The sequence below is a fragment of the Erythrolamprus reginae genome, chromosome 1, assembly GCF_031021105.1.
Source record: "Erythrolamprus reginae isolate rEryReg1 chromosome 1, rEryReg1.hap1, whole genome shotgun sequence".
NCBI classification, from domain to species: domain Eukaryota; kingdom Metazoa; phylum Chordata; class Lepidosauria; order Squamata; family Dipsadidae; genus Erythrolamprus; species Erythrolamprus reginae.
The window spans coordinates 335436382-335462860 of NC_091950.1; the positions used below are offsets into that span (position 1 = coordinate 335436382).

Here is a 26479-nt window from a genome sequence, read left to right on the forward strand (position 1 = left end):
AATCCAATAAAAAAACATGCACGTTAGGTATTCATAATATTTCTTACTAAGCCTAGTTGAAATTATGTGAACAAATGCAAGAGAACAAATGATGGAGTGGAGAAAAAGCAAGGGAATAGGAAGGAAGCTGTGTAATTGGGAAAAGCAAGTACTGCTAAAAAAAAAAAGGATGGATGAGTGGAACTACGTGGAAGTGACTAAGACATTGTTATACTGTGCGCATGCCTCACAATGAAAATGGCAGTGAAGGAGAAGAATTAGAAAAGTCAAAAATTTCAAGTGACATTGTGATGCCCTTTCAAATGATTTCCTGTGCAGTAACAAGTCTAACGAAATAGGTTTTGGTGACATGCATATGGTTCCTGGCCTTTTAAAGAAAGAAACGTATCTGGACTCCTTATAGCTCAAACAAGCAATTGAATATATTTATTTATTTATTTATTGGATTTGTATACTCTGCTCAAAAAAATAATAAAGGGAACACTCAAAGATCACATCCTAGATCTGAATGAATGAAATATTTTCATTGAATACTTTGTTCTGTACAAAGTTGAAGGTGCTGACAACAAAATGAAATTGATTGTCAATCAGTGTTGCTTCTTAAATGGACAGTTTGATTTCACAGAAGTTTGATTTACTTGGAGTTATATTCTGTTGTTTAAGCGTTTCCTTTATTTTTTTGAGCATTATATAAACTGCAGAAGGTACCTGCAGTCAATACTTGGTTTTGCTTTGTTAAAGCCAGAGAAATGCAGATCATGACTCCCACGTCTGTTCTTAACCTTTCTTCCATTAAAAGAAAAATAACAAAGGTGAAACCAGAGCTATTTATGAGAGTTCTAGACCACCCACTATCAAAGGATCTGAGCAGGAAAAAAAAACAACCCAGCCTTATTATTAAAACAACAGATCCACTGCAAATTAAATCAATATTAAACTACTATTTAAAACCTTACGAATTCAGACTTGCACTGCATAACTAAGCATTATCAGCAGTCATTTGAGAAAGGAATGTTCCAAAGTCTTCTTAAAGGCCAATAAGGAAGGAATTCCTTATATTCTGCTGGAAAGGGAATTCCACATAGGGTGCCTCCCTACGGAGATAGTCTGTTGCAAATGGCGTCCAGATGAACTGGCTACTACTGGATTCGGACATTCCCCAGAAATCTAAATCGTAGAATCATGCGGGAAGAAGCCTTCTTTGTACATACTTTACATACCCATTAGCATCAATGAAATCTTTTCCATTTGTTGGACTTGAGCCTAAGCCTTGGTTATTCTCCAAAGCCTGCATGTGCTGCATGTCATTCAGGGTACAAAAAGAGGCCACTCTTTGATCTAGAAAGGCAAATGCATAAGCAAATAACTAAAAGAAGGTAACCCCGAAATACTTTCAGAATAGAAAACTGATCAAGAGCTGCTGTTATCGGAATCCATATATAGCAATAAAAAGAAAATGTTGCAACCATTTATTTAAATCCTCATTCCCCATCCCTTGGATTTCCGGACAAATACCAAAGCATGCTCATTAATTACAGCTTGAGAGTTGCATTTATTTTCACTATTATTATTCATCTCATTTCCCCCAAACTCACGGAAATTCTAAAACCAAAATACTTTAAGGCAAAGCAGATATTTCATAAGAAAAAAGCTTTGTATTTCATTTTTTAAAAAAAATATGAAATCCGATCTACCATTTTACTTGAATAAGGGAACTAATTACCTATATACGTGAACTCCAATGAGCTAATTTTTTCATTATGATCTTATCACAGGCAGATCAATTTTAGTCATAAAAGGAAAGCTGCTTACACCCAATGATTTTTAAATTACTTCCTTTCCAAGGACGAAAATACATGCTTTACTCTTTGGGAAATAAGCTTCCCCACTGAAAGGCATGCAGTGTGGCAGCCAAAATTATACCCAGTACTAAAAGGAAAAAAAAAAAGTATGGCACGCACACATTTGTTATAGAACAAGAACAGAACTCTGAGCTTTTTCCATGCAACGTTTGTACGCGGCAGAAGCATAGATCATTTCTTTGTAGACTGAATTTCATTCTGTCTTTAGGCCTTGGCCCTGACCACAGCATGCCTTCCTCTCTTCTTATAAAGACACAAACCTTGTATATAATCATGCAACCGTGCAAACATATAAAAGCATATACTTTTTTTAAAAAAACAGAATATCCAACAGTCTACCCAGATCATCACCTAGATACGAAGTGTGATGACAGATTGGCCCAAGTTCGTCGTCAGAGTCATAATCTGAAATAAGATTTAGAATTTTCCTATGAACAAACAGAGTCCACTGAACTATCTTTGGATTATGGCACTTGCTATCCTTATGTGAAACAAGTCAATCTTGTGGAATTTACAGGGTCATGTTGTGCAAATTTTACTGTGGGGTTTCTGACAAACCACCCCCCACCTCCCAAATCAGAATTTTTCATCATCAATTTAGCATTTAGATCTGGATGTTGACAATTCTAGTAGTTAAAACAAAGTAGTTGCAGAATATATAAAATAAAACATGTCACAAAAACAGTTACACTTTCCTTTTTCAGATATATTTATTAGTTAGGCAATGTTAAAGAAAGAGCAGTAAAGTTTGCTAAATAGGTTTGTGAGTTAGTCTGGTTTTGAATTATAATTATAGCTGAAATTTTGAAATAAGAAGCAGCACTTCATTATGCTTTACAAACCAAATTTATAATAAAACAGGAGTACATTCAAAAGTGAACTTATTCACTTTGAAAGAAAAAGAGAAAAGAGAAAATGCTATGCACATCTATGTCCTGAAATAATAAAACACAGAAACATAGAAAACAAGCATATTCTTTTCTCATGCTTATTTTAATGTTTTTAATTTTATTAAATATATTTAGATACATTATTTTAATCTTTCAACCTATAGTTTATTAGTGCATGTTGAGAACTAATAGAAAAAATAGTACACAAAGTTCACTTGGACATTTTGGTAACTTGCTCTCTTTTTATAGTAAGATACGAGAATTCACTTTTGATTTATTCTCCATTCTCCATTTGTTGTATGTATTTAGTATTAATTTTTGAAGAAATTGCTATAGACTTTGGCTGAATGAGCAATTTCCAGTGTAATGACCAATACATTGAAAGTATCATCAGCTAAATAATTATTACAAAGAGCTATAATTACACAAGAGGTTAGGTTTGTAGAATATTAATTTTTAATACAGTAAAACAACTGCTATGAAAGACAACACAAAAAAGAAAAGGCTAAAAAAGGAGGAAATGGGGTTGTATGTTGTGAATAGAAGGGGTACTGTTTGAAGCTACTTTGGAAAACAGTTATATGACTATAATTCACCATTAAAAAGAGATGATTTGTGTGATATTTGTAGTTAGTTCCATCGAGCATCCCAGAAACTGAATACAAAACATAATTCTTTAACTTTATTATATGATAATTCATTTTGTTATACTATAATAACAGTAGTGGGTTACAAAACCCTTTGCTACCATTCTGCGTGCCAATGCGTCCCGAGCCGGTGGGCGGAGCATCCCAACACTGGTGCTACCAGTTCTTAGAACCAGGCCAAACTGGGAGCAACAATAATCTTAATATATAACAGCCACATAGGTGATATCTGTCTAAAGCAACCAGAAAAACGTATTATCAACATATAAGGGACATACTATACTGTTTCTTAAAGTATAGTATCATAGATGTATTTTCTTTTATAAAATCACTGCCTGTTTTAAGTCTAAATTGAAAATGAATGTGCTATTCTGGTTAGAATGAATAAACAGAAAGGAGAAATCAAATTTCAAGGTCTCATTAAGCTTATGAACTTCACTAGGATATGCAGTTTTTCATTATATTCATTTTCTATTTTACATAAGATTTTAGGCAAAAGCAAATGCTTTAATCCAAATCTGAAGCTTGGCCTCCCTCCTTTTTCATTTTAAATAATAATGAAAGATAAACCACTATACATGTGTGTGTGTGAGTGTGTATTTGTATGTGCGGTCACACATATCCAGTATACATACTGAATCTATTTATAACCGTAGCATGTACCACTCAGGAATTTGCAAATTTCAGGAGAGGCTTTGTAGAGAGTGCATTATCTTACCATGAAAAGCCAGCAAGAAACCCATTGCACAAACATCATTCTATTCACACAACTGTGAATGTTCAGTCAAGAGAATCCATTGAAACTATTCCAGACATCTGGAAGAATACAGATGCTGTCCTGAATGAAGTTGGCAACATTTCAAGACACAAGGCAAGATATTGAGATGGGTTCAGGGGCAAGATAAAAACACCTTCTTTATAGTAGGGTTTGCCTATGCTTTATTTTTATTTATTTTTTTAGGGAAGAAGGTGTGTTTTTAAAGCATTTTATCTTTTTTTCTTTTAGTCACCTTAAAAGAAAAAGTAAGAAAGCTGTTTTATTTTATAGTAGCAAAATGTCTAGAGCCTTGATATTTTCTAGTTAAAAAGGCCTGGTTGCACCCTTTCCAAGTAACACATTTCAGATTCCTTATGTCCATTTCAGATTGCTTATGCTTTCAAGCAAGTTATGTCTAAATGTCTTTCAATTATTAAGTCTTTCTAACTACCTTGTTTCCCCCAAAATAAGACATCCCCTGGCAATAAGCCCAATCAGGCTTTTGGGTGCGTGCCAATAAGGCCAAGCACTTATTTCAGGGTTCAAAAAAATATAAGACAGGGTCTTATTTTCAGGGAAACACGCTAAGGTCTTTAATCAAAAGACAAACATTTTAAAAGATTCAAAGAGATTGTATTAAGAGGATATGTATGTATGCATGCAGGCATGCATGTATGTACGTATGTATGTATGTGTGTGTAAAACCAAGAGTTGGGAAACTACAGGTAGTCCTCACTTAATAATTGGGACCAACAACTTTATCACTAAGTGATGTGGTTAAATGAAAAATCACCTCACCATGCCAGATTGAAAATGTCAATTCCTTAAGCAAATCATCTGCAGTTGTTAAGTGAGTCAATCATTGATTTTACTGCCAGGTTCTGCATTATTTCTGTCAGAAGCTGGAGTGAAGCTCACAAATGGTGACCACATAACCACAGAATTCTGGTGAACATTATAAATGAGCACCGGTTGCAAAGAACCCAAACTGTAATTGACATTCTGCAACAATTTCTCTGCCTCTCTAGCTAATTACTGTATTTTTCAGAGTATAAGACGCACCTTAGTTTTGGGGGAGGAAAAAGGGGGGAATAATCTGCCTACCAGATGTTCATCTGGCTAGCGTCCTTAGTCTGGTCAGCTTCAGCATATTATTTTATCCCTTGGTTAGGGCTTTAAAAAAACCTTATTCAGAGAGAGTAACAATGAAAGAGCTTGCAAGCAGGTAAGAGCTGGGAACATTGTTAGCACTTGGTTAGGGCTGGAAAGAAACATATTCGGAGCAAGTAGAGCAATGCAAAAATGCCTGCAAATACTTAGGGCTGGAAAAGCATTCTTCGGAGAGAGTAACAATGAAAGAGCCTGCAAGGTAAGAGCTGGGAAGATCGTTAGCACCTAGTTAGGGCTGTAAAAAAAAGCATCAAAAAACCCCTACATTCAGAGTATAACATTCACTCAAAATTTTAGGGAGAAAAAGGATGCATCCTAACTCCGAAAAATACAGTATTTTTAACTTTGTTGTAATCCACCCAGAGTCATTTCATTGTGAGATAGGTGGCTATGTAAATATGAAGAAAAAATTATCAACATTCGCTTTTCACGAAGGATACTTTCTAGTCTTGTAGCTGTATATTTTGTCTTAAGTCCACTGCACTTAACAGCAATCTGACAGAACAGAGGTGTCAAACTCATAGCCCGTGGGCCCTCCAGAGCTCTGTTTTTGATGGCAGAGGGTTGCAGGAGGCCATCGCAGCTGAAAGTGGAGCTTGGGAGGCTGTTTTCACTGGCAGAGTGTTCAAGCCCCAAACACCAGTGATGCTGAGCTGGCCACGCCCAACCCGATCCCTGAAGTTAAATGCAACCCTGATGCATCCCTCAATGAAACACAAAGTTAAACACAAAGTTAAATACAACCCTGATGCAGCCCTCAATGAAATCAAATCTGACACCCTGTGATAGACCATGAAACCATGAAACCCATACAATCCACTTATCAACTGGGATTTAGAAACAGAAAACTGATGGGTTAGGAGAACTTGCACAGAATTGCCAAATTATCAAAACTTTTTGAGTGCCACTGCCTCTGGTAATAACAGGAGGGTTGCATCTTAATTTATGATAATTTAGCAGCAGTTCCATTGATCACAAATTACCTTCAAAGGCTTGTGCAGCGTCAACTAAATGACACCAGTCTAATCCTGTTGCTGTATCTGGAAGGGGCATTAAGCCAGGATCAGTGAATCTTGATTTGTCAGATAAAGATCCATCTGAGAACCACAGTTCATCTACATTAAAAAGAAAAGCGGGCTTTAAGATAACACATTAGAAAAGAAAAGAAAAACATTGACATATATGAGCATTCGGCAACTGCTACAAACAGGGCGCATTAAGAGGTGGGATAGCTATTTTGTAGAATTCAAACAGTTACTTGTTTTTCTGAGACTGAGTACAGGCAAAAAAAAGGCTTGATTAGTCTCAGAATCTGCACCAGAGTTCACTTGTAATTGGATGTGTTCTCCTGTGCTTCATTGCAAGTTTAGGCAATTATATTTATAAACAGATGTTTCTGAGGTAGTTGACCTGGCAATTGTTATCTGCACCTGAATTTGTTAGAGGTTTTCAATGCCCCTGGTAAAACTAAACATGACAGTTCATATAATGAATGCCACACATTTATCACCCAACCCACTACTTCTTGTCAAATCTTTTCATTTCTTTTTGCTGTACATTTTCAATTGACTGAAGAAAATCACCTTTCATATCCTAGATAATGTTGTGATTCAGCCTGAGGCTCCTCAGGGACCAGCTGGATCTCTGCTGGATCCATGCCCAGAGGAGGAGGACAGTGAACAGGAGGGGGAGGACCAGGTAGACGGGGGAGAGGAATGTCAGGAAGAGGAGGAGGGAGAGCAGCCTGAGACCCCCCGGGGGGGGGGGCCTCTCCCCAGCTAGTAGCCTGGATTCATTGGATGAAGACGCACAGGCTATAATAGACATGAGGCAGCGACGAGCAGCTCAAAGACGGGGCCAATTAGAAAGATATTTCCATCCCTGAATTGGCAACAGCTGGGTTTGGGTGTGGTTCTCCTCAGCAGGGTTGAAAAGGCAGGCCCGCCCTTACAGTCTTGTGGAGAGTTATCAATTGGGAGTCCTGTGACCTTGCTTCGATCCTCGGCGTCTCTGATCTTGGCTTGTGGCCTAGAAGTCTGGAAGACTTGGGGGAGGCGTGGGTTTTATTATCTCCAGCATTGTTTTTGCCAGCAAGAATCCTGTTTTACTGCCTGGCCTTCGTGAAACCTCTGTGAAGCTTCATAGTGTTCCTGTCTGTACGAACAGTTTTTGTTACCTGTGTTTGCTTTGACTTATATAAACTGCCTTTGCTTTTTACCAATGTGTCTGACTACTCTTTTTGGTTGGTGTTGGCGTCTGGGGGGACCCAGACAGAACAGATAATAATCTTTCAAATAATACCTACAGACCACAAGTGTTTCCTTCAGGTTTGTTCAAATTTTGAACAATTCATTTTATTCCTAGCTCCTGTTAACAAACAGTGAATGCAATTGAGACGGAGAAATGGTAAAAATGCTTCCCACACCAGCAGAATATACCCATGGAGTTTGTACTATTAGTAAATGAAACCTGCTCCTAAATCTATGAACGTGTACAAACAATTTATGTCATTTACAATAATCTAAAGCTTGGGTGCACATACTATTTTGAGTTGAGGGCCACAGCATAAAAAAATAATTTAACTGAAAATGTTTACTTGATTGACTCAATTTGGTGTAGTGGTTAAAGCACCAGGCAGGAAAAGGGGAGGCAATAAGTTTTAGTTCCTCCCTTAGGCAAGAAGCCAAATGGACAACTTGAACCAACCCTGAGACAATGACAAATTAGTTTCAAAAATGTTGCCAAGAAAAGCACAAGGATTCCACTGGAGTCAATGACTCAAAAGCACACATATAGACAAAAAGTCCAATTTAAAATAGATTTAAATGCAGTTTCTGTGATTGAAGAAGCAATATATAGTATTTTATATACAAAGAAACACAGTGAAAAATTATAAATTAGCAACTACCTGTAGAGGAATCTAGAGACTGTTCCCAAAGTTTGTGAATCTCTACCGTACTCTAATGAATATATGAAGTACAGTGGTACCTCTACTACAAACGCCTCTACTTACGAACTTTTCTAGATAAGAACCGGGTGTTCAAGATTTTTTTGCTTCTTCTCCAGAACCATTTTCCACTTACAAACCCGAGCCTCCGAAACTGTAACCGGAAAAGGCAGGGAGAAGCTTCCGTGGGGCCTCTCTGGGAATCTCCAGAGAGGAAACAGGGCCGGAAAAGGCGGGGAGACGCCTCTGTGGGGCCTCTCTAAGAATCTCCTGGGAAGAAACAGGGCCAGAAAAGGCAGGGAGAAGCCTCTGTGGGGCCTCTCTAAAAATCTCCTGGGAGGAAACAGGGCTGGAAAAGGCAGGGAGAAGCCTCCGTGGGGCCTCTCTAAAAATCTCCTGGGAGGAAACAGGGCTGGAAAAGGCAGGGAGAAGCCTCCGTGGGGCCTCTCTGGAAATCTCCAGGGAGGAAACAGGGCCGGAGAAGGCAGGGAGAAGCCTCTGTGGGGCCTCTCTGGGAATCTCCAGAGAGGAAACGGCCGGAAAACAGGGCGGGGAGAAGCCTCCGTGGGGCCTCTCTAAGAATCTCCTGGGAGGAAACAGGGCCTTCACCCTCCCGGCGGTTTTCCCAATCGCACACATTACTTGCTTTTACACTGATTCCTATGGGAAAAATTGCTTCTTCTTACAAACCTTTCTACTTAACCTAGTCACGGAACAAATTACGTTTGAAAGTGGAGGTACTACTGTAGTTCAGTGGAGGAGTTTCATATCCTTTGTAGCTACAGTTCCCAGCTTTTAACATTTATTTATTTTCCACCTTTATTATTTTGAAAAATAACTCAAGGTGACGAACATACCTAATAATCTTTCCTATTTTCCCCATAACAACCACATCGCGAGGTGAGCTGGGCTGAGAGAACGTGATTAGCCCAAGGTCACCCAGCTAGCTCTCATATGTAAAGCAGGATTAGAATTTACAGTCTCCAGGTTTCCAGTCTGATGTCTTCAACTGAAATTCTAGACAGTTACTTCCAGTTAATGCAAATGAATTGTGAGGGAAGAAAAATATGAAAGTGACAGGCGTGACCCTGTAATCAAAGGGGCAAAAGCTTGATTGCGCAATTCACGCTGCCATCTTGACTCTTCTCCATCCCACCTCCAGATAATCCTGGCTAGGTGAATGAACTGCTCCCTAAAGCGATTATTTTAAAATCTTTCATTCAGAGGATATATTGCCAACTGAAAATTGAATATAAAATCAGCAGATGCATCACACGTACGAACATGCACAACTTACGTCGCAGATTTCCACTACCGTTGTTTAAATTTGTTCTAGGAGGTAAAGTGCTGTGGTAAGGTGGCGTAGTGCTGAACAAAATATCATTTGGCAATGCTTGGTCTATCATTGAACTCCGTGAGCTGGCGTAGGAAGATCCTCTCCGATTGCTACATATGCTCTCATCGGAAAGAGTACGGTACAGTATCCTCCTTGGAGATAGGTTGCCATAGAATGAAAACTAAACATTTCAGGAGAATGTATTAGAACACAGACTTGAACACTTATCATGACTATGATGAGATTTTTTGTTTACACAAAAATAAGTCTTATTCTAGAGATATTCCTTCCCCCTAGGCCATTACAAGTTATGCATGGTATGTTTGTGTGTATGTTTGGTTTTATAATAAGGGTTTTTAGTTGTTTTATTATTGGATTGTTACATGCTGTTTTTATCATTGTTGTTAGCCGCCCCGAGTCTACGGAGAGGGGCGGCATACAAATCCAATAAGTAAGTAAGTAAGTAAGTAAGTAAGTAAGTAAGTAAGTAAGTAAGTAAGTAAATAAATAAATAAATAAATCCTACTCAATGCTGCTTCACTAGCATCAGCAAAAGTGTATCGTTATGACAAAGGTCTTGTAATTTTCTCCTTACATATAAGCTTGTCCCATCATGCACTCCTGGAAAGTAGAAAATTAATTCTAAATGGTTGCATGCAATATGCAGCCACTGCTAAATGAAGAATTGAACCATGGTGGCATAGTGGTTAGAGTGCAGTACTGCAGGCTAATTCTGCTGACTGCCGGCTGACAGAAGTTCAGCAGTTCGAATCTCACCAGGCTAAAGGTTGACTCAGCCTTCCATCCTTCCAAGATTGTTAGGGGAAGTATTGCTTACTTACTTACTTACTTACTTACTTACTTACTTACTTACTTACTTACTTACTTACTTACTTACTTACTTACTTACTTACTTATTTATTAGATTTGTATGCTGCCCCTCTCCGTGTACTCGGGGCGGCTTATTCTGTAAACTGCTCAGAAAGGGCTGGAAAGCACTGTATATAAGTCTAAGTGCTATTGATATTGCTATTATATTTTCATGAAATAAGACTAAGTTTTAAGAGTGAATCAATATAATTAATTCTGCCTGAAATACAGTTTAACCCTAAAATAATATAGAATAAAAAAAATATCTCTACTTCCTGAAAATATATATTCAGGTTTCTTCCCGTGTACGTTTCAGAGATTTCTGGCGACGTTTCGACGAGATCACACTCGTCATCTTCAGGCTGGTGCTTTTGTCCTTGTGCTAGGGCGAACACAGCGAGACCTGAGCTGCCTTCCCTCTATAAATACTGGTGGGTGGGTGTGGAGTTCTGGCTCAGCAGCTGCAAGCTGTGTTAAAACATCCTGGTGAGTCAGGAAGCTTGCAGCTGCTGAGCCAGCACTCCACACTCACACCACCAGTATTTATAGAGGGAAGGCAGCTCAGGTCTCGCTGTGTTCGCCCTAGCACAAGGACAAAAGCACCAGCCTGAAAATGAAGATTGGGACCTTGTCGAAACATTGCCAGAAATCTCTGGAACTTACACGGGAAGAAACCCAAATATTTGCATCTTAATCTCCCTTCTGGAAAATAGAAGACATTTACCATTATTTATGTATTTATGTAACACTTCTCTTTATAAAGCAACCCAAAGTATTAAGCTCAGTTGCAAAAACATTTCAGGGTGAAACTCTGTAGAGTTAATGAACCGAACAATAAATGTATTGGGGATGGAGTTCATGTCCGAGGAAAGTCAATATAAGAAAGTCAATATTTTAAAGAGTCTATAAAATAGATCACCCTAGCATGTTGCAAAGTAGAAGCTATTATCTAGGATAGATGCCACTGCTGAGAAGGTCCATCTGCATGTCACACCAAGTGTCAATCTCTAAATCTTAACACAGAGAAGCCGGACTTTCCCTGGGGATTTCAGATGCTTGGGAAGCTAACGTAATTAGATTTTTTTTTTAAGGTTAGTCTTCCCTCTATCCTGGTAAGTGAAAGACACTACATTGTGTGAATATAAATTCCTGATTGCCACCTATTGATACACTGTTCCACATTCCCAACATAAAATCTGAATGCTAAGAGAAACCAGTTCTCAAGAATGGGTAAACTATATGTCACATGTCTCTAAGAATTTTATTCTCATTTCACAAATCTAATCAACTTGGGAGGGGGAAATGGTCTTAGTAATCCAGAATGCATGACCATTTGGAATGCAAGATATGGGCTGGTTTTTTATTTTTACTATAATGTAAAGCAAAGCTGATTTTAAGTACTGCTTTCCAAATGTAATACAAATGTTGCATTTTCTTAATTTACTACACAACTATGTGCTCTTAAATAAACAAGTAATAGTACATATAATGTGTTTCTTTTTTAGTTAATTATGCATAGCTTTGAAGACAATGTTATCTGTGGGACTGGGGACAAGCCTTAAAAGCAATTATGAACAATTTTTCTGGAGAATGCAAGGCTTGAATGCTTTGAGAAGGGATTCCCCATTCATACACTAGGTCTTGCAAAATATTTCTTCTAAATGCATTGTACAATCCTACGTCTCACAATTATTCTCTCTTCCTTTCTCATTGCTAACATTTTTAAACCCTTAGCAATGTCAGTTGATTTGGTGCATAATACCCTCTAAGAAGTAAATATATATATATAAATGCATATATATTTTAAAATAGCTAACCTTTCTTCTTCCGTCCTCTGCAGAGATGTTATTGTGCATCATCAACTTCAGAAAATCTTCTTTTGAGAGAGCTTGCTGGCCTTCAGAAACTATACTCCTGACAGAAGCTTGAAGCTGACTTGAAGAAAGGCCATCAACATAATTATACATCCCACAGACACAAGGTTTTTTAAATTAATTAATAATGCATTCCTATCTAAATATCTTTATAGTTATTCCTCTTCAAGCCACACACATACATATACATAATGTGTGTGTGTGTGTGTTTAATTCTATTCTAGTCCTAGTACATCTAGAAATTTTAATTTGTAAAACATTTAAACTAAGCACAGAAAACTAAAATGAGTAATGAACAATCACAATCAAAATAGATATTGAAGAACAGTTATCTGAAGAAACATTTCTAGTCTTGAAATGTTCAATGAAGAAATAATCTTCAAATAATCCCTTAAAATGATGGTGCATAAAATTGTATCATGCAAATAAGATATCTGCTGACAAATGATACTTGTTCCTTCTCACCCCTTGGCGCCAATGTCTTTCCCAACACCTAAAAGAACATTTGGGGGCCAAATTAGTATTAAAGAACACAGAGATAACCCTTCCCCCTTTTTGTGTTAATAGAAGCCATTGCCAATTGAATTTAGCTCTAGGGTTCCATCTGATATTTCAGAGAACACCTAAAAGATAAAACGTGCTTTATTCTTTTCAATATATTCTCAAATACGTTTTAATTAAAATCCAAGATCAAAATAAAGAACAAAGCTCACTTATCCTCCAAGAATGTTATTTACATTATTAGTTAAGTTCCAGGGATAATGTGTGAAATTATAATTGGTTCAATTACAGAGACATGGCTTTATTAATACCAGAAATCTGACAAAACTGTTTGGTGTAACAATTACACAAAGTATCTGATTTTCATAAAGACCCGGTTAAATCACATATTAAAATAATGCAGACTGAAAATTCCCAAATATTTCAATCATATCAACAGCTATCAATTCCAACAAAATCAATGACTACCTACTTATCAGAGATAAGCAGACTTCTAAAATTAGAAACATACATCTAAACAAGATATAAATAACCCAAAGGTGCTTTTTCAAGCTGCAAATAGACTTTCCGGTTTTTCTTTGAAGATGTTTCACCTCTCATTCAAGAAGCTTGGATGAGAGGGGAAACAACTTCAAAGAAAAACCAGAAAGTCCAGTTGGTCATGGTTGTCCCAAAGGTGCTTTTGGGAAAACCATGACCTGGATGACTGAGAATCTCCATAAACATGATATGTAACCATATTCCCCTGATGTAGGATTGGCCCCCAAACAGTTGCTTTTCCAAAAGATGCTAAAACATTTTGTGTGTGTGTGTGTGTGTTTAATGGGTGGGCTTGGGGACTTTGAATGGAGATAGACTTGATCAAGTGGCTGATTTGATTGTGTTATTGTTGCCACGAGGAGAGGGGAGAAATAGGGATTTTTAAAATAGGTTTTTATTAAAAGATTTAAAAACTTTTCTAAGCGGCCTGGAGGTCACCTATGTATGAGCTGATTGACTACATAAATTTGTTAAATAAATAAAATCAATTTCCTAATTGTACAAGACTAAGGTTTAGTAAAATAAAAACAAGCTGAAAGTTATTGTGTTTTTATTGCCCTCTTCCTTTGTTTGCTATGTATAGTGATCATGATTATAAGCAGCTTTTCCAGGAAGAGTACCACATGCTACAAATGGGGTATGTAAATATCAATAGAAGCTGTTCTGTCTGGGTCACTCCAGAAGCCAATACCAACCCAAAAAGAGAAGCCAGACACACTGGGAAAAGGCAAAGGCAGTCAAGAAAAACACAGGTAACAGAAAATGTCCTTACAAACAGGAAAATGCTGTATCTTCAGATATATTCACGAAGGCCAAAAGTCCATGCAGCAATACAGAATTCTTGCTGCCAAGCCAAGGCTGTAGATAGCAGACCTACACCTCCCACGGATCTACCAAAGCTGCTGGGCCACAAGCCAGGAACAGAGACGCCGAGAAACAAGACAGGATAACGCCACGCCAAGCTGATAACACTCCACATGGCTTCAAGGGCTTGCCTGCCTTTTAAACCCTGCTGATGAGGACCACACCCAAACCCAGCTGTTTCTACTTCAATGGTGATAATATCTCTTTAACTGCTCCTTTCGTTGCTCTGAACGTCGCTGTCTCATGTCAATGACAGCTTGTGCGTCATCACCTAATGACTCCAAGCTACTGGCTGGGGAGAGGGCCCCCCCCCCCGGGCCTCTCATGCTGTTCTCGTTCATCCCATTCCTGATTTTCCTCTCCCCCGTCCGACTGTTCAGCCCCCTCCTCTGCGCTGTCATCCTCCTCCGGGCATGGAGCCAGCAGAGACACAGCTGGTCCCTGAGCAGCCTCAGGCTGAATCACAACAAGAAGCAATTACCATATTTTTGAGTGTAAGACACACACACCACAAAAAAGAGGGTGAAGACCTTGGCTGTGTCTTATACACCGAATGTAGCCCCACCCAGCCACCCCTACTCTTTGGTCTGTGCCGGCCAGCAATTTACCTCTTTGCAGCAAACAGCAGTAGAGCTTCATTAGCACAAGTCACTGATTATCTGCCTCCCGACACTCAGCTGATTGATTGAAATTGCTGGCAAGCCCACATGCTAAAATGAAATTGAAACTAAAGCTACAAGGAGGCAAATTGCTGGAGGGAGAAACTGGCTGTTTTTTTACTGCAAGGAGGTAAGTCAATAACTATAAATTCCTTTAGAAAGTTCAAGTTATTAGACTTATTTTTTAAAGACTGCTTTATTATTATTCTGGATAACCTAACAAAATGAAGTATGGTATCTTCTTTTAAATAGCAGAGAATACTTCCAGAAAGCTACACCAATTTTAAAGATCTGTAAATGTATAATTGGAAATGTAACAATGTTCTGTTTTAGTATTAAGATAAGGCAGCCGAGTTAAACCTTGACTTAGTCATGTTTGGAGTAGATCTATTTAAATAACTGGGAGGAGTTAGTGTGATTACATTTAAGAAAACTCTCTGGGATTAATAGACTGCCACAATGAACATTTCTCCAATTCTTTGCTATTTATATGGGCCAGACATACATGCACGGAAATACAGTATACGGCAAACAGTTTATATCATCTGTGCTGTTTGCTGTTTGGCAAATTGCTGGGAGGCAGAGGTCTTTTTTCCTTGTTTTCCTTCCCCAAAACTAAGGTGCATCTTATACTCCGGTGCATCTAAGAGACATGGATTGTCAGAACAATGCAGTTTGCATCTTGCATTAGGGGCTAAGAATGAAGGAAAATAAAAGGACTTCAGACAAAGAGTTCTGCACTGTAGAAAGAGTGAATGTTCATGAAACAGATATCTGAAATCCCTGTAAAACAAATCTGAAAAAGCAAAAGCTCATAACATCTCTGCCTTTCATTGTCTATCTGATCTTGTTCAGAATAGAGGAAATAAAAGAAGAGGAGTCTAAACTCTTAACGGCAAATATTTGTTTAACAAGGCCTAGTGGAGTCCAGGGGCTTCAAGACTGCCACTAAAGGATATATATAATTTGTTCATAAGGAAAGAAGAGAAGGTGGAAGAGCTCCACCTGGATCAAGAACATCCATTCCTATTCAGAAATCCAAATGAATGAGCAGACAATTTTGCAAAGAGCATTTGGCTTAAAATAAGTAGAAGATCAAATAAAAAGTCTTGTTGGTGAAGGCATCTTATCCTGTCCACACATCCAAGATGTGGAGATACGTTCCAAAAGCAAGATCTTGCAGAACTTTCAGAATATGAATCTTCCAAAAAGATATGAAGTGAGTGAAGAATTTAATACCTACTCTGTTTCTGATTTGAATTCCTGAACATTCAACATTTATACTTCTACCTGATACATCCCAACTTATTGGCAGTTTTAAAAAGGGCAGAAGGCCATCCATATAAACATCACTTTTTATTTTCTTTGGTCATTCATTCATTCATTCTTGACAAGTTTGAGTAAACTATTACTAATAGTAGCACATTACTCACTGTGTTTTTATTAGCACTTGTACATCATCCTTTCCTTATCTTGCAGTAAATCAAAGTACAGTACACAAAGTATTAATCTACTTACTGATAATCTATTTCCCTTGTATCCCAAACTTGCAATTTTTATCTCATCTTTTCCACAATTCCCATTAATTTCAATAGATTCATTTCAATTCCATATTCCTTCTTTCATACAGTTAATCTAACATTCCCCGCAAATAATTCAGGTTCTTAGCCAGGAACACCATATCCTCTGAATTCTAAAAATACAGATATATATATTCCCAACAATTTATTTATTTATTAGATTTGTATGCCGCCCCTCTCCGGAGACTCGGAGCGGATCACAACAAAAAACACAGTACAAATCCGATAGTTAAAAAGCAATTTAAAACCCTTAATATAAAAACAGTCATACATCCCAGACAAAAACCATACATGAAGCGGGAACAACCTGGGGGAATCAATTTCCCCATGCCTGATGGCAGAGGTGGGTTTTAAGGAGTTTGCAAAAGGCGAGCAGGGTGGGGGCGATCCTAATCTCAGGGGGAAGTTGATTCCAGAGGGTCGGGGCCGCCACAGAGAAGGCTCTTCCTCTGGGTCCCGCCAGACAACATTATTTAGTCGACGGGACCCGGAGAAGGCCCACTCTGTGGGACCTAACTGGTCACTGGGATTCGTACAGTAGAAGGCAGTCCCGGAGATACACCTCTAACATCACCACAAGAATTTTTATACATTTATCCACATGGAAATTCAAAAAAACCCAAAGGAGAAACAAACATTTGTGACTATACTCCTACTAATATGAAGCAACTGCTAAGGATTCTATTTTTTTTCCACAGATATTTTTAATTACCATACGTATCACTCATCCCATTCAGCAAATAACATTAACTCTGTATTTGTATATAATGTTCTATAATGTAGGACTATTCACTTAATCACACACATATATCAATAAATGTATTGGTATATGTCTCACATTAATACATTTCTCAGTAACCTGCCAAACAAGAAAACTACAGCCTATATATCCCCTGCCTGTAAAGGTATACAGTGATACCCCGTCTTACAAACGCCTCGTCATACAAACTTTTCGAGATACAAACCCGGGGTTTAAGATTTTTTTGCCTCTTCTTACAAACTATTTTCTCCTTACAAACCCACCGCTGCCGCTGGGATGCCCCGCCTCCAGACTTCTGTTGCCAGCGAAACACCCGTTTTTGCGCTGCTGAAATTCCCCTGAGGCTCCCCTCCATGGGAAAACCCACCTCCGGACTTCCATATTTTTGTGATGCTGCAGGGGAATCCCAGCAGGGGAATCCCACCAGCTCAAAAACGGGCGCTTTGCTGGCAAAGGAAGTCTGGAGGTGGGGTTTCCCAGCAAGGGGAGCCTCACTGAAATCGCAGCATCGCAAAAACACAGAGGTCCAGAGGTGGGGTTTCGAGGACTTTGGTGTTTTTGTGATGCTGCGATTTCACTGATGATCCATTGCCAGCAAAGCGCTCATTTTTGTGATGCTGGGATTCCCCTGCAGCATCGCAAAAACCCAGAAGACTGGAGGGGAACCTCAGGGGAATCCCAGCAGTGCAAAAATGGGCACTTCGGCAAAAGGGGTGGATTTTGGGCTTGCATGCATTAATTGCTTTTCAATTGATTCCTATGGGAAACTTTGTTTCGTCTTACAAACTTTTCACCTTAAGAACCTCATCCTGGAACCAATTAAATTTGTAATACAAGGTATTACTGTATATTTCTTAAATATTAACCACTGTCCTCTCTTGTATACTTTTGATCATAATTCTGCCAAACAAAATATGAAACAAACCACACAGAAAGTCCATTAGTAAACTTTGTATTTTGAAACTATAAGGACAATACTATATGCTGTTACATTTCACAGGCATAACCAAAGCTGTTTGAATCCAAGTATGATCACATCATTTTATCCAATTTAGGACTCTAATCTGAACATTATCTTACACACTAACATACTTTTACTTTCACTTAATAAAGAGGATAAGAAACAAGACAGAGCTAATCAGCACCTAGAGCAAAAAAAATGTTTTCTATGAGTAGGATAAAGAGGCAGCATTGAAGCTTGAAGATAATAAAAAACTCTTGTCAAAAATACTTCAAATTTGAAGTATTACAAAGCTCTACATTTCATTTGAAAGAAGCATCAAGTGGGCTTCCACAAGGATCAATTCTGGATCTTCAATGATTTTGTCTTATTGATTTGAACTTGGAAGAGTAGTTAACTGAAAACAATAGGAGTCAGCAGTGTGATGCAGCTGTAAAAAAATATAAACCCAATTCCAGTTTGGTTCTGTAATATTACCAAATGACGAATGCCCACCACAAAGTCTACGGAGAGGGGCGGCATACAAATCCAATAAATTATTATTATTATTATTATTATTATTATTATTATTATTATTATTATTAAATGCTTAGAAGCGTCTGGTTCTGAGCAGCACACTTTAAGAAGAATCCAGAGAAATTGCAATAGATTCAGAAAAGATCAAGCAAGAAGCAAGAAGATCACAGGAGCAGTAAAGAAGGCTTATAACCAGGGCTTGAAGAAGTTGGGTACAGTTAGCGCTAAGAAAATATCGTCGAGAGAGAGATTTTGCAAAAGATTTTTCAAAAGATTTCACACAGAAGGGAAATACATGATTAATGGAGTTGTTAATGTATCAAAGTTCTAGTAAAGCTAGTTCAATGCTAGTTCAATGCTAGTTCAATGCTAGTTCAGCTTTAAGTCCATGAAATATGAGTAGTGTCAGAGGAATTGTTCTCAGCACCAATGTTCCGTCTAATTTTTTTTCGTGGTGGGCGGAAAAGTATAGTGTCTGAGCGGCAGTCCCCTTGGGACTGGGTGGCATGGAAGTACAAATAAACAAACAAACAAACAAATAAATAAATATAAATAAATAAATAAAATAAATCCCTTCTTTTTTATTAAAAGAAATTAATAATAAAACAAAACCAAACTCTATTACTATTAAAACTAAAACAACCAGCAAATCCAAAAACATAACTATTAATAAAAACAGGTGAGGGCTGGGGGTTTTTTTCTCTGTTATTATTTAAGTGCTTTTACCATATGCTTTAAATCAAGAGTCACTTCTCTCTCTGTTTCTCTCTCTTTCCTGTCATTCTCTGCCTCAATCATTTTCTCATTTCTCTTCCCCCCTTCTTTCTATCATTTTTCTCTCCCTCTCTCTTCCTTCCACTCCTCTCTCTCTTGCTTTCTTCCTCTCTCTCCCTATCACTCTCTTCCTTCCTCTCTCCTCTCTCACTCTTTCTTTCTTGCTCTCTCTCACTCTCTCTTCCTTCCTATCTTCTCTCTCTCTCCCTTCCTTTCTTTCCTTCTCTCTTCCTTCCACTTTTTTCTCTTTCTCTCTCTCTTTTCCTTCCTTCCCCCCTTCCCCTCCCTCTCTTTCTCCCTCTCTCCCTTTATATTTATCTCTTCCTTCCTTCCTCTCTTCCTCCCTTTCTCTCTCCCTCTCGTTCACTTTTCTCTCCCTTCCTTCCCTCCCTCCCTCCTTCTTTCCTCTCCTCTTTCCCTCCCTCTCTTTCCCTTCTTTCTCTCCACGTCTCCGGCTTTGCTGACCGGCACAAGGCTCAAGCCAGCTGGTCCTCCTGCCCCCCCCAGACAAAAACACAATGGAGGTCTTCCGCCACCAGCTTGAGCCTCGCGTTGCTCCACCCCGCTTCGCCTGTCATCCTGGACCTCCGTTGTGTTTTCGGGGGGGAGCGGCAGGAAAGTCCTGTGCCGGCCAGGAAAGCCGGCTTTGCTTTCCGTGAAAGCAGCGCGCCTTTTAAACACGCTGCTTTCTTGCAACTCTTTCCTGGGTGGGGGGGGAGGAGGCCACTCCCACCCACCCCCAGGAAAAAGGTGCAGGAAAGCAGCGTGTTTAAAAGGCGCACTGCTTTCACGGAAAGCAAAGCCGGCTTTCCTGGCCAGCACAGGGCTTTCCCGCCGCTCGCCCCCGAAAACACAACGGAGGATGACAGGCAGGGCGAAGCGGGGTGGAGCAACGCGAGGCTCAAGCAGGCAGCTTCTGCGCTTTTCTTTCAGCGGAAGAGGAGGAGAGGGGGCGGATCGGGTGGGCGGGGGGCAGCGCCTTCTACTGCCGGCGCCACACCGCCCCCCCCACGGGCTGGCAGGGATGGGAACTGCGCGCCCGTGAAAAAGGGTACATGGGGGGGTATTTTGGGGCGCGCGCGTGCTCACTCGCGCAGCCTATGAGGAACGGTGCTCAGCACTACATCTATTTTGTCAATATATTGTTGCACAGATTTTCTTCAGTGTGTGTATGTGCATGTGTGTGTTTTAGAAGTGGGATTCAGCAGGTTCTGACCAGTTCTGGAGAACCGGTAGCACAAATTCTCAGTAGTTCGGAGAAGCAGTAAATACCACCTCTGACTAAGCCCGCCCCCATCTATTCTCTGCCTCCTGAGTCCCAGCTGATGGAGATTTTGCAGTATCTTTCCCCTGCCATGCCCACCAAGCCACACCATCCCCACAAGCCACGCCCACAGAACCGGTAGCAAAAAAAATTGAACCCCACCACTGACTGTGTTTGTCTAAATGTAATGAACAGGGCAAATATGGAGTAATAGATTATAAATTTAAGATTCCCTTAACTTTCTGTATAAATCAGACAAATTGCTCAATAGAAATCTTGTCTCATAGTACTTAAAAGGAAAAGCTAGAGGTTTTATATATACATATACATACATACATACATACATATATATGTCACATGTTTTTTTGCTGAATTTAAAAATTAAGGGAGACTAAGATAGATCTATTTCGGCCTTATTTTGGCCTCATCAGCTAGCCATACCCACTGGGACTTGAACCTGCAACCTTTGCCTTGGAAGGCAGAGAACTATCCTGTAGGCTACAGTATCCAATCCCTTCAGCTCTGCACCAGGGAAGGATTACATATTTTTGTGTCGAATCACCCTGGTGTATTGAAGGAACATCACAGCTCCTTATTTGCCTCTCATCCCAACCCATATATATATGACGGTCTTGGTATATTCGGGTTTCTTCCTGTGTGGGATTTAGAAATTTCTGGCGATGTTTTGACGAGGTCCCACTCGTCATCTTCAGGCTGGTGCTTCTGTCCTTGTCCTAGAACAAGGACAGAAGCACCAGCCTGAAGATGACGAGTGGGACCTCATCGAAACGTCGCCAGAAATTTCTAAATCCTACACGGGAAGAAACTCGAATATACCAAGACCGTCATACCTGTACCCGTGAAAATCTACAAACACACACACACACACACACACACACACACATATATACAGAACCCTTATCTATTTTTAATTCTTAAGGAACCAACATTATGTAATTTGCCTTTTTTCTTTTTCCTTCCATGACCTCCTCCCTTCTCAAATTCCAACTTCTCGCTCCCACATATGATTAAAAAGATTCTTACTCTTGGCATTCAGAAATTTCAGATTCCTCAGGTGTGGGGCTACCTTCTGACTTTTTCCAGCCAATAACGTATTTGTTTATTGCTCCTTGTCGAGGGTAACATTTTGCCATGGATCCAGGGATTGGTTGAGCACAATTCTGTGAGACTATATATACTTTGGAGGTATCTAATGACCCAGTGCTTTTAGGACCATGTGTTGAAGGACTTCCAGAATGATGCGACCCGCTAGAAAAAGGGGGAAATGCACACAATAAAATATGTAATGTAGTACTACACACACCCTCTATAAAGTCTTTAAAAATCAACAATGTGTCATGTAATTTATTTCTGCAACGCAGAGTTCATATCCAACCAAAACTGAATTCTTGTTGCTTTGATTTCAGTAAGCAGGTATAAGAATACTACTAATCTTATTTTGGATATTGGGTTAGAAACCTATCTCTCTCAAAAATTAAAATTAAATAAAGAGTAAAATAGTAAAACTGGAAACAGAAAAAAACTTCAAAATTTGGCACTGACCTTACAGAAATAAAACAATATTAAGTATTTTAAGTATTTAAGTATGGTTAAGTATTTTTCTAGCACTAGAAAAACCTTGATATGAGCGCTCCAGGAAAAGTATTATAGACAGAGAATACTACGTCTGAGAAAGTCTTCTCTCTAATTACAACAGGTAGTTAACTTACAACTATTCATTTACAGACTGAGGTTATAATGGCATTCAAAAAAAACCCCAACAACCCCAAACATGAACCTGCTTTCATGACTTACACAAATTGTGCATATGTGACTGGGGATAAAGGAAATCCACACCACATTTATGATCATTGACTTGAGATTATAAAATTAAAAATGTTCACATTAATGCCATGAAAAAGTAGTTACTGATACAAAACAGCAGCCCTTCCATGGAATATTCAAAGACTTTTGCAGGTAAAAAGATGCAGTGTAATCATAAATTGATTTCATAATAGGCTGTCGGAGGCAGAATGATATCCAATTTAATCCTTGCCATAAGGCATAACTCTTCATTAATCGATGTCTAGAATGTGTTTTATGCAAAACTCTTCTCCTACGACTAGACAGGAAGATTCCCATGACAGAGGGAAAATCCCACCCGTGCAATGAACATACCGCCGGGGGGGGGGGGGAGCTGAACTCAATTTATTATGTACAAAATGTTTTATCTAAATTACATTGTTCAACAAAGACAGGTTGGATATACAGTGTTCCCTCGCTTTTCGCTGGGGATGCGTTCCGAGACCGCCCGCGAAAGTTGAATTTCCGCGAAGTAGAGATGCGGAAGTAAATACACTATTTTTTGCTATGAACAGTATCACAAGCCTTCCCTTAACACTTTAAACCCTTAAATTGCAATTTTCCATTCCCTTAGCAACCATTCAGATTATTACTCACCATGTTTATTTATTAAAGTTTATTAAAAAAAATATTTATTAAAGGCAAACGAAAGTTTGGCGATGACATATGACGTCATTGGGTAGGAAAAACCGTGGTATAGGGGGAAAAACCCGCAAAGTATTTTTTAATTCATATTTTTGAAAAACCGTGGTATAGACTTTCCGCGAAGTTCGAACCCGCGAAAATCGAGGGAACACTGTATTATAAGGCACCCGAGTAACAGCAACTCAAGCCAAACCTTACCCAACGCTTGAAGTATATGGAACATATTTAGCTTTATTAAATATAAAAATATGTAAAATTTTGGACTCAGATAGACATACAAAACTAATTCAGACAAGCACAAATTTCTTCTTAATTTCTGAAATGTAACATTGACAATATGAGGTTAAAACACTCCCACTAAAGTATAAAGTAAGTAAAAGCAAATGTACACATTACTCAGGATTTTAGTTTAGTTTCCTGAAAAACACTGGGAGGAAAAAAACTCACCTAGAATGTGACGACAGTTCACTGAGGTCACCCATGCTGCCATCACATATATGACTGCTAGAGATAGCTGAAGCATAACTGTGGACAGCATACACTTTCATGTCATCATCTGTTCCTGGAGTTTCGGATGATTCACCCCATTGATCTGTCCGTCCATGAAGCCCAGACCGACTTCCGGAAATGTGCAATGGAGCCAACATTGGAGCTGGCATACAAGGAGCAGTATCAATTCCACTGTCAGTAGAAGCTCCCTTAATATACGTTAATCCAAGCAAGTCAGAGTCCATTAGATCTTCAGTGCCAAAGTGCTTATCATCACTGTTGCTTGATGTGTTGCTGGAGAGAGTGTTACTGCTAGAATGGCTGGAACAGGTTTTGTCTCCAATCTTAAAGAGAAATATAGTTTTATTTCCATTACCCGCAGTTTAATCAATGAGACAAGAAAGACATTACTAGTTCAAAATGCTAAATGAATTTGAAGCAAAAATGAACCACATTTGCCTTATTTGTATTTCAATTAACACGTGTTCAAAAACAATCTATAAGAATCTATAAAATTGTACAAAGTAAATGGACTCTTGTTCCTCCTTGAGCACTGATGTTGTTACCTTGTTTGAGTAATGAAACATCTGCAAGCAAATAGCAGAGAGAGGGGGGGAAGAGAGGGGGCAGGGAGGGAGGGAAAGAGAGGGAGGGAGGGAGGGAAAGAGAGGGAGGGAGAGATAGAGGGAGAGAGATATATTGTGAATGAACCAAGGACCCTCATTTCAACCCTCAACTACAAATATTCTCCTTTACTGTACAAAGTGTTGCGTATTCCAATTATTGTTATAGTTATAGGCTCTTCCAGATGACACCGAGTGAGGGGTTTTACCCTAATTTGGAGCCAGCTGGCATGGCCAGGAGTCAGGAATGCCAGAAGCAGTTCAATGACATCTGGCGGGCTACAAGTTCCCCATTCTGCGGCTATTAACTAAACATTAACTGTAACTATAGTAACCATTTTTGTCTCGGTGGCCTAAATCCAACGTTAAGCAGGTAACCTCTTCCAATGCAAAGTTCCCCTCCCCTTCTGCCATCTTTGCAAAGATTATTAAATTCATCTAGAAATATGTTTTCATTGTTATTAGCTCTTTGTCATCACTACTAAAATTTTACAGGAATGTACTATACATACAGACAAGTTCTATTTAGGTACACCACTCTATGTTCAATGGTGCCTAAGTAATAAAATCATATATAATTAGAATAAACATTTATTTTGTTTATTCCAAGATATAGCCCATCAAAAGTAACAAGGCGAATATGTGGTTTAAAGTTCTGCTCAGAATGAAGAGCGATCCTTCTTTTACTTAGTGTTTAAATCAGTGGTTCCCAACATTTTTTTGGCCATCTCTAAAATCCTGGTGCCCTCCCGCCCCCCTGCCCCCCAGTGATATACTGTATAATTCTTACTATTCAAAAAGTAAACTCCTACTCATGTGGAGGAAGCCTCTCTCCCTCTCTCCTCTTTCCCTCTTGGGAAATTTGGTTTAAAGAAGGATCCAATTGCCCCCATTAAAAAGCAAACGACCCACGTTGGGAACCACTGGTTTAAACTATTTGGTGGCCTAGAAACAAGGATGCATTCCTTATCATGTGCTTTTTTGAGGTCACTGCCAGAAAGAATACTTACAGCTGTTTCTGTATCAAAGAGGCTTATTATTATTATTATTATTTAATTAGAAGATACTTCCTTTTATTTCATATTCAAACCCAGTAGATACTACTGGGTGACCTTCTCTATACTCAAATTAATTTATCAGTTATTTCATTAAACATTTGTCAAAACAAGTTGTAGAATATATATAGAAATGTATAAATTAACATAACAGCTCATTGAACTTTTTTTTTTTTTTTTGCAATTTGGTCTTTATATCTCCTATTTCATTATTCTGTATTGGAAGATGATGAAGAAACATCATCCTTCCATCAAAGGAGCAACCTCAAAATCTGCAAACATTTTATTTTTCTTCAGATTTTTCCAACATAGGCTTTGTTCAGATACATGTGAAAAAGATTCCTATTTGAGAATTCCCAAGTTTTAAAAAAAAACTTACATGAGAAAATTTATTTGGCGAATCTTTCCCATTGTTTTCCTTCTGTAGTGCCCGGTCTTTATAGGAACTCAAAACCTTGGTTGATGGTGCATGCCACTTCGTTTCTGCCATAATTAATTATTTGTTTTAATATCCAATAACAAAAGCATAAGGTACAAGGGGAAAAAAACTAGCATATTAACATTACATGTTTTGCTTTAAAACAAGGATTCTCCTTGGAATTTTTGGAATCATATGTTGCCCTTATCAAACTGAGAAATACATGCTTTATTAGTTGTGACAGTTCTGAATAAGAAGAAACAGTTATTACATACACATTTGCATCATCATACCAATAAATTATGGAATGGAGCAAAACCCCAAAATTAATACTGACACCCTTATGCTGCTCCTCGGCATCAAGAGAGTGTGGAGGTGATCAGGAAAAAAGCAAGAAAATGAAAGTCTATTGCTCTAAGCAGGGCTATCAATTACAGACCCAAAGCTAAAAAGTTTTTAGTATCTCCTTGCTATCACTAGAATTCTGAATTTTGTCATCCAGAATTTTGCAGCACAGATAAAATAACCCTAAATTTAATTCCCAAAAGTTTTCTGGGGAGGGCAAAGAAGTCATTGCATGTTGTGTAGGAGGAAAAAGCTATCCTCAAAATAAA

At 38.7% G+C, this 26479-nt stretch overlaps 1 protein-coding gene across 3 annotated transcripts in view; it reads right to left on the reverse strand.

Annotated features, from left to right (window-relative positions):
• SIPA1L2 (signal induced proliferation associated 1 like 2) overlaps positions 1 to 26479 on the reverse strand; it is a 133416-nt gene that overhangs the window by 15612 nt on the left and 91325 nt on the right. The window contains exons 13-20 of one of the 3 annotated variants that reach the window (XM_070733964.1): positions 25827 to 25930; positions 23728 to 24113; positions 21817 to 22041; positions 12297 to 12414; positions 9571 to 9790; positions 6310 to 6441; positions 2214 to 2267; positions 1221 to 1338 (exon numbers count right to left, since the gene is read on the reverse strand). In XM_070733964.1, coding sequence (XP_070590065.1) covers positions 1221 to 1338; positions 2214 to 2267; positions 6310 to 6441; positions 9571 to 9790; positions 12297 to 12414; positions 21817 to 22041; positions 23728 to 24113; positions 25827 to 25930 — 1357 coding nt within the window. The remainder of the gene's footprint in view (positions 1 to 1220; positions 1339 to 2213; positions 2268 to 6309; positions 6442 to 9570; positions 9791 to 12296; positions 12415 to 21816; positions 22042 to 23727; positions 24114 to 25826; positions 25931 to 26479) is intronic. The other 2 variants (XR_011557460.1, XM_070733965.1) reach the window with 2 other exon arrangements.